General features: G+C 45.7%; 1 protein-coding gene across 1 annotated transcript in view; it reads right to left on the bottom strand.

The window, feature by feature from the left end:
- Positions 1–9,616, bottom strand: part of TGFA (transforming growth factor alpha) — a 105,120-nt gene extending 95,504 nt beyond the window's left edge. Inside the window, exon 1 of the mRNA XM_047746945.1 lies at positions 8,806–9,616. Within this exon, the coding sequence (XP_047602901.1) occupies positions 8,806–9,616 (811 nt within the window). The remainder of the gene's footprint in view (positions 1–8,805) is intronic.
- Between the last annotated feature and the right edge of the window lie 2,896 nt (positions 9,617–12,512).

Genomic DNA, 12,512 nt, shown 5'->3' with positions numbered 1-12,512 from the left:
ATCTAATGGACTCAATAGTGTATTCGGAGGTTTTTAAACTTCTTAAAGCTTAAGGAACCAACAGGAAGTTAGTCAGTAGCCTTTGCTAGAAATTACAATGCCGTGCATCACCCAAACCAGAAATGGCATTACTGTGGCAGCTTTGGCACACACAGTTAGGCAAATAAATGGGTGAAATTTCCCTGGGCTCCTGGGAACACTATTAAAATTCAAATTCATTTGAATTTGACTTAAGATTAAAAAGAAGGGTTTGTTGTTGTTTTCCCCCAAAACTTATAAGACTCAAAACTTCCCCCAAACTTATAAGAATTTAGCATGTGATAAAAATGTATTTTATTTTGGGGGCCTAGGTGCTTACTCACTTCCCTGTTTGGTAAAGTCACATGAACTGGGGCCACAGATGCGTAAAAAAAACCCAAACCAAAACAAACAAACTAACCCCCCCAAACCAAAAAGCCTTTAGGTTGAAAGATTATTTATAAAATCCATGCTAAAAATTTCAAAATCTGAAATGAATAGATTGTGAGGAAAATAATTACCAAAAAATTACCAAAACTCAAGAGGAGGAGAACTTAATTAAACTGACCACTAGCAATTTCTTTCAAGCCTTCACAGAGCCACTTAATTCCATGATATTCAGCTACTCAAGAGCATGAAACAGATGGAAGCTTTTAAAAGGTATTGTATGAAGGAGACATGATGCTGATATCAAATCCTAAAAAAGAAACCAAGGCCTCAAACACTTCAGAAGGGATCCAATCTAGCAGTGTGCCCAGAGAATAATACCACAGAGCCATGAAGGGTTCATTCCGGGAATTTAAGGATGGCATTAACATCATTGACTTGATCAAAGTCCTCAAAACATTTGGAAAAAAACAAAACCCACAACTTGTATTATCTTCCCTGCGTTAAAAAAAACAAAGCAAAAATGCCAAATCCTTTAGTAAGTTATGAAGACTAGTACCTTTTATTAACATGATAGTTCATGTGTGTAGATACACATATATACATCTTTGTAGATATGTAGATATAAAGACATTCTCACGTGTATATATAACCAAGTCATCCCCCTACTTAACTGTTAAATGCTACAAACCCTATCAGTAAGTCAAGAAAAATACAAGGATATCTACCACCTTTTAAAAATGTTCCTGAAGTTCTAGTCAGTGGTAAGAAGATGTAATAAAAGATAAAGACATTAAAAGGAAGGAGGCAGAGCTATCATTATTCAAGATTTCATGGTCACGGACCTGCGCACCTAAGAGAATAAACTGAAGGACTACTAGAATTAACAAAAACCGTTACAAAATAAAGGTATATTTAAAAAAGCTTTAAATGCTAGCACCAACCAGTTAGGATAGAGAGCAGTGGGAAATGTAGAATTCGTTAAAACACAAGCTCTGTGTCTTATTCTTGGCTGATTCCCCGGCATCTAGAAGCAGACTCTGCACAGAGTAAGTGCTCAATAAATATTTGCAGGATACATGAGTGAACAAATGCACAATAAGCACAAAAATACAAAATAATAGAACCAAAATAAAATTCTACAGTCTCAATTACTGATAAGAATTTAGCATGTGATAAAAATGGAATTTCACGCCCCAACAGACAGAACAGTTTATTCCGTAAACAGCAATTGAAACTATTAAACCATCTTTTTATTTTTAAATGAAATGTGAGTTGTACCTCGCACCATACACAAGAAAAGTTCTGGGTAGAATAGTGCAACATGATACAGGAGACTGGGAGAAAAAAAAAATAAGTATTTGCCCTATCTTAGGCTGGGGAAGGCTGTCCTAACTGCATAAGTGAAGGTAGAAAACTTGTGGGGAAAGATTTTTCTAGTTTCTGCTACATAAAAATAAAAATGTGCAGGAGGTCAAACACACCATAAACAAAACAGTAGAAGACTTACAACAAATGGAGGGAAATACTTGCCAAATATTAATATCCTTTCTATATAAAGTCTGATAAAGCTCTAAGAAAAGAATAATCAGAAAAAAAAATTACAAAAGTTAAGATGCAAAGAAGAGGACACGGCCAACAAACACATCGAATCATCCTGACAAATGTTAAATACGAAGATTATGCTGAGGTCTTTTTTTCCCCCCAATCAACTTGGCAAAGTCTTAAAACTAACTTCGAGTGTTAGGGAAGAATCAAGAAAATGGCATTCATATACTGCTTGTGGGAGAAAAGGCCAATTGCTAGGAATTTATCATAAAGATGTGCCAAACACTTATGCACAAAAGTGTCTGTTGAACCGTTTATCTTCCTTGACTTCAGGCATTATAAATTTAATATAGGCTTGTTACAAAAAAGTTAACAGATTCAAACCAAGGCACTATATAATACATATGGTTTTATGCCTTTCTAAATATAAGATATCATGAAACCTTTATTCTTTTAAATAGATACATAGTAAACCAATGTATTGTTATATATAACTTATTTAAGGAATCTCCTTAAATAATTACAACAGTAGGTACTGGCAACTTGTTACTGTTCCAAACAAAATCAACAATCACCATCCTTTACATTTTTTCTTTGCACATTCAGGCAAGTATTTAGGTAGGATCTATATCAAGCAGTGGAACTAATGACCCAAGTTATGCCCACACTTAAAACGGATAGCTACTGCCATACAGACTTCCCAAAAAGGTGTATCAACTTACATTCCCAACAAAGTGTGTGGATGCTTCATAACGATGAAAAATGGGAAAAATTTATATGGCCAAAAGGGTTTCAAAATGGGTTGTAGTAAATACAGTCAAGAGATTACTTGTCAGCCACTAAGAATGATGTAATGACACTAAGAATGAATGTTTAATAACATAAAAATGTTTATTATGAAAGTTGTCAAGTTGCAAAAATGAATAAGTTAAATGGTGTGAGTCCATCAGAAATCACAGCTGCTTTCAAAGAATATCTACCTATACATTCATCCACAGGCTGTATGACAAAATGTTAATCATGGTTATCGTTGGGTGGTAGAACTATAGGTCATCGCAACACTTTTTCTCTTATGCTTTCTAGAATTTTCCAAATGGTCTAGAGGAAAAAAAATATTTTTGTGATCATTAAAAACACTAAATCATAATCTATTTAAAAAAATTATTCTGAAGACTAGTTGCATCTGTGTTGTTAGAATTTACCTGCAACCCTTGATTATCACAATGAAGATTTTTCCAGTATGAATGTTAACTATGTGGCCAAACGTTTGCCAACTGAGTCTACAGTTGGGAGAATCCAGGACCAGATACCCCAAGGGGGTCATCAAGTGCTTAGTGGTCTCCTCTGAGGCTCTACCTGTTCTCTGAATAGGCCAAGGGCAGAGGCGAAGACCTAGGATCTCTGTCTCTAAGGTACCCTCCTCCTAGTAGAGAGGACAAGCACCAAGCAATATCAATCCAAAGCAGGACTTGGAGGGACCCGAACTCTACTGCTAAGGTTCCCAGCCAGAAAAGCTAACATATTCAAAGATTAAAGCCAAAGAAGGCAAGGCATCACACAAGCTTGTTACAAAAAAGTAGTTTATATGTACATCCCTTCTTGAGGAAGTCCTTAACCATCTCTCTACAAATACTTGAGAAATATAAACACTAAGGTGGGGGAAACTGAAAGCTTTTCAAGGTAGGGAAGGAGACCCCCCCCCAACAAAAAAAAATTAAAAGCAAAAATGCTGAGCACAGAATTCCCTGGACTGGGGTAAGACTCCATGCGAAATTGTGTTTCCTCTGACTTAAGGGGAAAACACAAAAGGCACTAGTAAAGACATAAAATTCTATTTCAACAAACTTCCATATTCAAGTCATATTCAGTACACCCAATTCATAATGTGTGAAAAGACTACCCAGATATATATCTTTAAAGATTTATTTATGAGAGAGAGTGTGAGCACGGGTGAGTGGGGAGTGGGAAGGGAGGGGCAGAGGGAAATTATTTAAAGCAGACCCCCCTACTGAGCAAAGAGCCGGATCTTTATGTGGGGCTCGATCCCAGGACCTTGAGCTCATGACCTGAGCCAAAATCAAGAGTCTGTCGCTTAACCAACTGAGCCAACTAGGTGCCCCAAGACTATCCAGATTTTTAGAGCTCATCTAAAAGGACTGTGCCTTGTACTTGAAGAGCTCCTAAGAGATGGTTCTGGAAGCCTGGATTTTAGGCTTTCCTGATTTTCATGAAAAATTTTTATACTTGACATTTCACAAGGAGAAAAAAAAAGCATAACAAAACCAGAAGTCACTGTAAAAGTACTCGAATTCTCTATTTAGATGCAATAAAAAAATATTTTATTTATTTAGAGAGCAAGAGAGAGTGAGTGGGAAAAGGGGTAGAGGGAGAGGGAGAATCTCAAGCCGGCTCTGCCCTGAGCACAGAGCCCAATGGAGGCGCCATCTCACGACCCCAAGGATCACCACCTGAGCCCACCCAAATCAGGAGTCGGACCTTTAACCGACTGAGCCATCCAGGTGCCCCTAGATGCAATCTTAACCAGGTTAGCCTTTAGCACAGAATTCAATTCATACTTTAAATTGAGGTCATTAAAAATTGTTGAAATGGCAGCAAAACAGCAGTCAATTTTTGGCAACCCCCCCCAAAAGAAAGTGTGACATACTTAGCGTTGGTCTACTTAAGTCTAATAACAAAGGACCGTCACGTTTTCCAGGGCCAAAGGTCAAGAACACTTAATGACAATTAAGAGATCTCAGCAAGAGTTCTTGCTCTGCTCTGGTCAACAAGACGGCTGCAGAAGCACTTTTAAATAATGGCTCATAAACCCACAGCAGCATTCAGAAATGTCAGGACAGACTAGATGAAACACAGTTGGCTAAGCCAGAAGCTGTCCGAACATCAACTGGCTGAAGAGCGATGGTCCTCCAAGTGTCCCTCTCTTCCCTCCCCACCAGCGGCATAAGCGACACCTAGACACCTATCAGACACACAAACCCTCCCACCTCCTGCAGGACAACCTGGTGTACCAAGCCTTCCAGGTGGCCGTGGTTCTAAGGCACTGCTGTGGAAGGTACTACAGTGGTTTTTACATGTGAAACCAAGCACAAGATGCTCGGTTTGGCGTGTCAGGCTCGTCCTATCTTGGCTGACCCACGTTCTACTTCCCACTGCCCATCCCTTTCGGTGGGCAGCCCGAAGAGTAGGACTTTGTTCAAACACATTTTCAAAAGGCCCTTAGAGATAGGTCTAATGGAAAAGTCAGCTAGTTTTCCTATGTTACCATAGAAACAGGAAGCATCATTTACTCCTGTAAGAAAGGTCCCCTTTGCAGGGGACATTGAATATTTACAGAAAGATCTCTTTATCCTAGGAAACCAAGTTTTGGAAAAGCAAATATGGGAAACTTAGCCTCTAAGGCTTCCATATACACCTTAACAGCCTATGTTCTAAGTGAACTTTCCCTAATTATGGCTGCCCAATAAGGAAAACATGTGTCCTGGGCAAACCTATGCGGTCTACTCTGAAAGACATAATTTCCATGTAAGGGAGAAGAAGATTGTCTTAGCTCCTGCCCCCTACTGGTCCCTCGGCCCCAAATCCACAGGGAAAGGGGCTTCATCTCTACCCATCCTTAATGACACTTGAGTGTCCTAGGACCATTTTTTAAGCTACACCCAGTCCTACTTCTGGGAGCTGCCATAAACATAATAATGTTTATTTCTGGATTATAAAATCAATTTCATTTTCTGTGTCATTCATTATTTGTATAGTTTATAAAAAGCTTTTGTATTTACTATCTCATCTGATTCTCATAACAACCTGTGAGGTAGGTAGTTTTATTATTCCCACCGAGAAAACTGAAACTTAGTGGTGACTTCAATAAACTGACCACTGAACAGTAAGGAGGAAAGACAAATGTTTTGCATCAAAAATTTAAAAATTCATGACGTCCCCGCCCCCCAAATTCTAAACTTGCTTGAACTGGTATCTGCCCAATGAGACTCACTAAAATCATTAAGTAGGTTTCTAGGTTAGGTGGTATTTCCTGGCTTAGGAAGGGTGGAGAGCTGAAAGCTCCCAGCTACAGAATGGATACAACCTGCTAGGACATCTGGAACTCTATGGGGTTCAAATTTACAATGACAATGGTGATGAATAATGGCCCTAAGATTTTTTCAACTCCTACTACAAGACAGGCACCATTCTATGTTCATTAAATATATTTAACCACCCTATTCACAGCAACGTTTTACAGATGAGGAAAACAAGGCACAGAAAAGCTAAGTAACTTGCCCAAGAGCACACATCTTGCTCCCTGCTCACAAAGGAGGATGTGGGACTGGAGGTGCCAAGCTCCTGTGAGGTGTGCCTGGCCAGTGACGGAAGTCCAACATGGAGGGCAGCCACCACAGGAACCTGGATGACGTTTCCAATGTTGCCTTTTAAGCAACAGTCTCCGCCTGCTCTCTGCCAAAACATCAATCAACGCTCAGGTTCAAGTAATCAGGAGCATCAGCTGAGACTACAAACAACCCACTCCTTTTCAGACTGTCCCTACAAAAGCTGGGGAGGGGAGAGATCTTGGTTTTCTCGATTTGCTGATTTGTCTAGAACTGCCTTCAACTAATTTAAGAAAAATTAGAGAGGGAAGCAGCCCTGGAGGAAATGTGCAAATTAAAGATGCATGTGGCACTGATGAGTGCTGTTTAGTAATCTAGCAGAAAATGAGGTGGGAGGCAGAAGTTGTAGTCAATGATCAGAACGAACGGCCTTTTTTTTTTTTTTTTTTTAAGAAATACAGAACAAAAACCGGGTATCCTGCCTTTTCCTCTTTTTTCTTTTTTCAACTGCTTCTATTTTGGAATTGTATGAGCAGCTTTTTTACACACTGATCAATCTTTTTAGGTTTATACATCTTTTTCTCAAGGAAGGAAGCAAAGATCAGGTTCAACTCTTGGGCAAAAAGGAAAAATAACATGATGAATGCTTGCAGTCTTCATGGGCAAGCGCAGTATGGGGGGGCAGGGCAACTTTCAAAGGTGTTCTCAAATTTGCACACCTTCATCATTTCCCATCTCTAATTTTCAGCTAATGACCTAAGGCCACCTTGAGATCCTCGGAGTCCACCAAAAAACCCAATTTAACAAGTTCTTGGGTATTCCATATAATCTCTCCTTCAAGAAAAGTCCCCAAATCGGGAAAGGAGACTATGGTGACGACAGGTGACATTTCAAACCCTCAATCCTTCCACACTCTAATAATCCTGACCCAACTACTTACTAATGGTGGGCCTGTGTGCTTCCTTTTCCTCCTCTGTAAAATGAAGATAATACCTTCTTCGTCAGGTTGGTGTGAAAAGTTAATGAAATCATATAAAGCATTTAGAACAGTTCCGAGCATGGAATAAGTGCTCAGAGAGCATTAGCTATTATGACCATTACTGCCAGAATTTGCAAAACACATCGCAGAGGCACCCACAGACGGAAGGCTTCTGATGTATTGGTCACGTTTTGTTGCTTCAAAAAAAAAAAAATCTAAAATCAGAACAACCATCAATACAAAAAACCTAAAAGGGTTTTGGGAAAACGGGGGGAGAGGGGGGGAGCCGCCCAGAATCATGCCACCTGTTGGTGAGTTTCAGGTGAGGGAGGGTACAGCCCAGAGCACTGGGTTCCACTACTGCCACTGCACCCCCCACCCCCGTTTTCTCTTTCTCAGCGTTTCAGGCGCAGGATTACAGGCGGCTCTGCAAGCCCCCTGAAACTGGTTGAGGCTGTGGGGCTGGGCATTAGGGGTGCAGGTGGGTTGGGAGGGTTCCACAGCTCTTCTCAGGCTCCAATAAATTCTCCAGGTAGGATCTACTTGCTTTACAGGGTTAAACTCAAAGGATACCGACTGAGCAATTCATTTCAGGGAGCTGCACCAATAAACCCGGACACCTGGGCTGTTAACCGGCTGTCTCAACACCGCAGAGGCCGGGCGCCGCGAGGGGCGAGAGCCGGCCGGCCAGCGCACGGCGCTGCACCCTTCACCACTTACACGCAGACCTGTGAACTTCACCGCGGAAAAACTCAAGGGCTCCACAGACAAGACCCAGGTTTGCCGGGTTAAACTTCCCCTCCCTTCCCCCATCTCTCGTTCCCTTCCAAGAACAAACTCAAAGGAAACTGGCAACGCTCCGTCTAGGGTTTCGCTCCTGCCCTCGGCTGACACTTCAACCACTTCTCCCAGGGAAGTTAATTAAAAGAACAATTAATCCGCACAAAAATCCAAAACCTACCCCAAAGCTCGAGAGCTCCTCAAGTTAGATGATTGAGGGCGCCTCTGCTGATTGTGACCATCTGCCCGTCACTGGGGCTCAGGGCTAGGCAGGGGGTACGACAGGGAAGCGGGCAGGGTCCCGCCGTAGGGGCTGACGCCGGCCGCTCCCATCGCGTCTACGCTCACCGCCGTCCGCGTAGACGGGCTTGGTGGGATACAGCCAGGTATGCAGGTAGGTGTGAGCAAGTGGAAGAACACACAGCCGCGGCGGATTAAAGTTCAAGCCCGTTCACACACCGCTTCCCCTTCCCCGGCCGGCGTTCTCACGCACGGCCCGGGCGGCCACTCCCCGGGGAAAGCCTGGGCGCTCCACGGTCCCCCCCTTCGGAAGGGGCTCCCCAAATCCCTAGGAAGCCCTCGTGACTCCCCTTACCCCCCAGCCTCCAACCCTTGAAAAGCAGGAGCCTCCCTCGACTCTCCTAGGCGGGCGCACAAAACCCCCGGGAAAAGAGCAATGGAGGGGCCAGGGGAAAGCGGGGTGTCGCCGAGGGCAGGTGGCTCGGGGCGCGCGGCAGGCAGCGTACGTACCCAGCGCGAACAAGGAGAGCTGTCCAGCCGAGGGGACCATCTTACGGGCGGCGGGCAGCAGGCGCTCCAGCCTCCTGCCCCTACCTGCGGTGCCCGAGTGGCGAAGCGGCGCCGCGCTGCGGGGGAAAAAGGCGCCGGCGAGGCAAGGCCAGCCCCCGGCGCGGGCGGGCGGAGGCAGGACCGAGCGTTCTCTGCCGCACTCACTCCGCTGAGCGGCCGGCCGGGCGGAAATGGGAAGGCGGTTACCGTCACCTCTCCGCCACTCGGCGACCGGGCCACCGCGGACCACCCTCCCGCCCCGGTGGGGGTGCCCCCCTACGGCCACAGTGGGTGGGGGCGTGGGGCTGGGGGCGGGGACGCTGCGCGCACCGTGCAGGGCGCGGGCGGCGGCGGGCGGGGCGGGGCGAGCGGGGGAATCTCGGAGCCCCGCCGCGCGAGCCTGGCACCCGGGCGGCCGGGAAGGCAGGAAGCGCCCGACTTCAGCCACCACCCTCAGACTAGCCGCGCCGTGCGGCCGCCGCGCAGCTCGAGAGTGCGGGCGCGGTGGTCGCTTCCAGGCTCTGCGCGGGGGAGCGGAGCCGCGCGGGCGTCCGGCACCTGCGCGGACGGCGGCTGCGGGGGGCTCTCCCGGCCGGGGACTGAGGACGCAGCCCGGAACGGGACCGGCGAGCTTCGCCCGCTGCCTGCCAGGACTTGGCCCCAGGAGAGGGCTCTCCAGAATCAAGAGAATTTGTTCAGCTAGGTTTCCTACCCGCACCCTTATCCCGATAGAGAAATCTCGATGATAGGAATGCCGGCCTCCAGGGCACATTGTTAAGATCCCTGGGCTTTCATATATCCGGCCTGGGATGAATAATGATGATGGGTCTCTAAGGGTACCTGGTTATCCACCATCAGTACCACCCCAGTCCACCCCCCCGCACCCCGCCACAGGCAGCTGGGGCCAAGAACTGGGTAGCGTGCTGCAAGGGGGCCAGAGAGAGGGATGTATGGGCTGGAGCCACCTGGGTGGCTCTTTAAGGATTTGTGGCTTGGAGCTGGCCCCTGGTGCTGGAATTTGGGCAAGTGGAGGGCACGGAGGGAAGATCTTCTGGGTGGAGAATGGAAGACCCATAGGTTTCTTGGGGACCATCCCAAAGTCCCCTGAGGATGGTTCTTAGAGGACAGTATGCCCCCAAGAAGCAGTAACCCATCTTATTTTCCAGATGTCCCAAGCTGAGGGACTAAATCTTTTCTATTGACCCCTCCCGCCTGGCTGCTTAGGTTAGACCCACTTTCCTTGGGTGGGTGGCTGGGCAGTCGAGGTTGGGGGAAATCTCTTGCTGTTTTCTTGGCCTACAACTCAGACTTTCAGGGTTGACTTTTGTTAAGTTTGTTTCATAGGAGCTGAGGGGCCTAGTTTGGAAAAGGAGGCATCAGGCCGTTGGCCTCAGCATTTGGCAGGAAACACCAGTGTAGAAAGGGATTTTGAAAACACCCTAAATTTACTTTGGGAAACCATTCCTTTCAATACATTTGTCAGAGGATACTTTGCTGTTCTTTCAACCCTTAATCATCTGCAGTGAGGGCTGTGTGGTAAGTTCTGGAGTACATCTTTTCCTGTGTCCACACCATGGCTGCACACAGTAAACACACATACTCTCTTTAGTAAGTGGTCCCCGACTCCCTTCAGTGCCCACCTCCTTCAGGCTGGTATTGACCTGTTCTGGTGGCCCTTTAATCTCCTTCCTAGACTGGCCTGCCTTGGTCACAATAGGGAAGAAATCAGTTTTCAGTGCCCTTCTCCCATTATTTAGGACCTCCAGCTAGGACTGGAAAATGGACCCATCCTCTTGTTGCCGGGAGGCACTCATCAAGTTCACAATGGTGGAGAGCTAGCTGCTCAGGCTGGCAAGAGTCAGATTCAGCAGTCTTCCCTTCTCTGCCTGCTGCACACACACAGAGTTGTGGGTGGGGGGAAGTAGCAGCGGAATCAAACCAATGAGCTTGTCCCCTTCAGGACTGTAAAATCTTTTTAATCAAGAGATAATTCGATATCTTGTAAACTAAAGAGTACTCCAATCAAAGTACATCTAATGCTTTGAAATTCTTAATTCTCCGCCAACATGTTCAAGATCCACATCTACGGTTTTATAAACCTTCCAACTCATTCATGTCAAACAGATAATCAGCATTTTCTTACAAAGCATTTAAACATTTTTCTGTAGACTGAATTGAGATCATTTCTGAACATTTATTTATAGAGCTGGGAGGAAACCTAGTATCCTAAAACGTGAATATTCTGCCTTGCCATCTTCCATGTCTCATCCAATCCTCACAACAACCTTATGAGATAGAGTCCATCTTCCCTTTATTTGAAAATAATTGAGACCGAGAGAATTTAGTAAATACCCAGAGTCACAAAGCTTGCAAGTGGCAAAGCCCAAATCTGAAAGCAAAATGAGCTGGTTCCCAGGCTCATCTGTTGGCTTCTCTGCCAAGCTGCCTCAGTTTCCACATTTTTTTTTATTTTTTTTTTAAAGATTTTATTTATTTGACAGAGAGAAATCACAAGTAGGCAGAGAGGCAGGCAGAGAGAGAGGAGGAAGCAGGCTCCCCGCCGAGCAGAAAGCCCGATGCGGGACTCAAACCCAGGACCTGGGATCATGACCCGAGCCGAAGGCAGCGGCCCAACCCACTGAGCCACCCAGGCGCCCCAGTTTCCACATTTTTAATAAGGATAATACCTAACTCACTGGGTCGACGTGAGGACTAGATATAGGAACCTATCTGCAGGCTTAGCACCGTATTTGTTATCAAAACTTACAGCCATTGTTGAGGGAAAGTCTCTCAGTGGACACCCCTTGCCCCTCTCTCAATTTCCTAGCATGATCCATAGTTTATCATTTCCGCACCACTTCTTTTGCTCTTGTCTACTGTGCGTGTGCATGTGTGAGTGTGCCTTCCTACGGGGTTAGCTTCACAGTTTCCTCAGGAGTTCTGAATTTGGTTTTTCAACCTGTGATGTAAGAGCAATGGGGAGGATGTGATTTAAAGTCAAGAAATCATTTTTTCCTAAAAGATGGTGTGATGTTTTTGTATTTTAGCAGTATGGAATAAGTCGCTCTCTGAGCCGTGTGACGTTCTAACATTCTTCTCCTGTAGGCATGGCAGCTGTCTCGCCAGGCCGCCGAAGGTCCTGATTCTGTGTCCACGTACTGCCTGATGAATATGTGGCCTTCCCTCTAGGAATACGCCTGGGCTGCCTTTGCACACACTTGCTTCAGCTGGCCTTGAGCTCAAGGACCGTCCCCTCTGTCCTAAGCCAATGACAGTCTCTCCTCCCTATGCAAACAAGAGAACTGTGTTGTGCTCTACTCAGCGGCTGGTAAAATCCCACTGTCAGTTTTCCCTTTCCTTTCTTCTACATACTTATTACAGAGCATATGTTTAAAGAGTCCCCTTCTTCACTGTAATCAGCCTCCCCCTCTTTCCTGATTCATCTGGGAAGAGATTGTGGGCCCACAAACACCAGAGTCTTCCCTGAATGATTCAAGCCAGCTGAGCTTACTGTTGAGCTTGGCAATCGCCCACGATATTAGTGAGTAAATGGCCCCGGCATTCTTAGGGAGGGAGTACAGCTCTGGGCCGCAGCACTGACGGGACGGCAGTCCCTGCAGACAAGCTTCCGGAGCAATGACCAGAGTTGGCTTCACATGGCTCTGGGA

The sequence above is a fragment of the Lutra lutra genome, chromosome 9 (assembly GCF_902655055.1).
Source record: "Lutra lutra chromosome 9, mLutLut1.2, whole genome shotgun sequence".
Lineage (NCBI taxonomy): Eukaryota > Metazoa > Chordata > Mammalia > Carnivora > Mustelidae > Lutra > Lutra lutra.
Note: the sequence above shows the minus strand (reverse complement) of the source record. Positions and strands in the feature narration are given on the sequence as shown.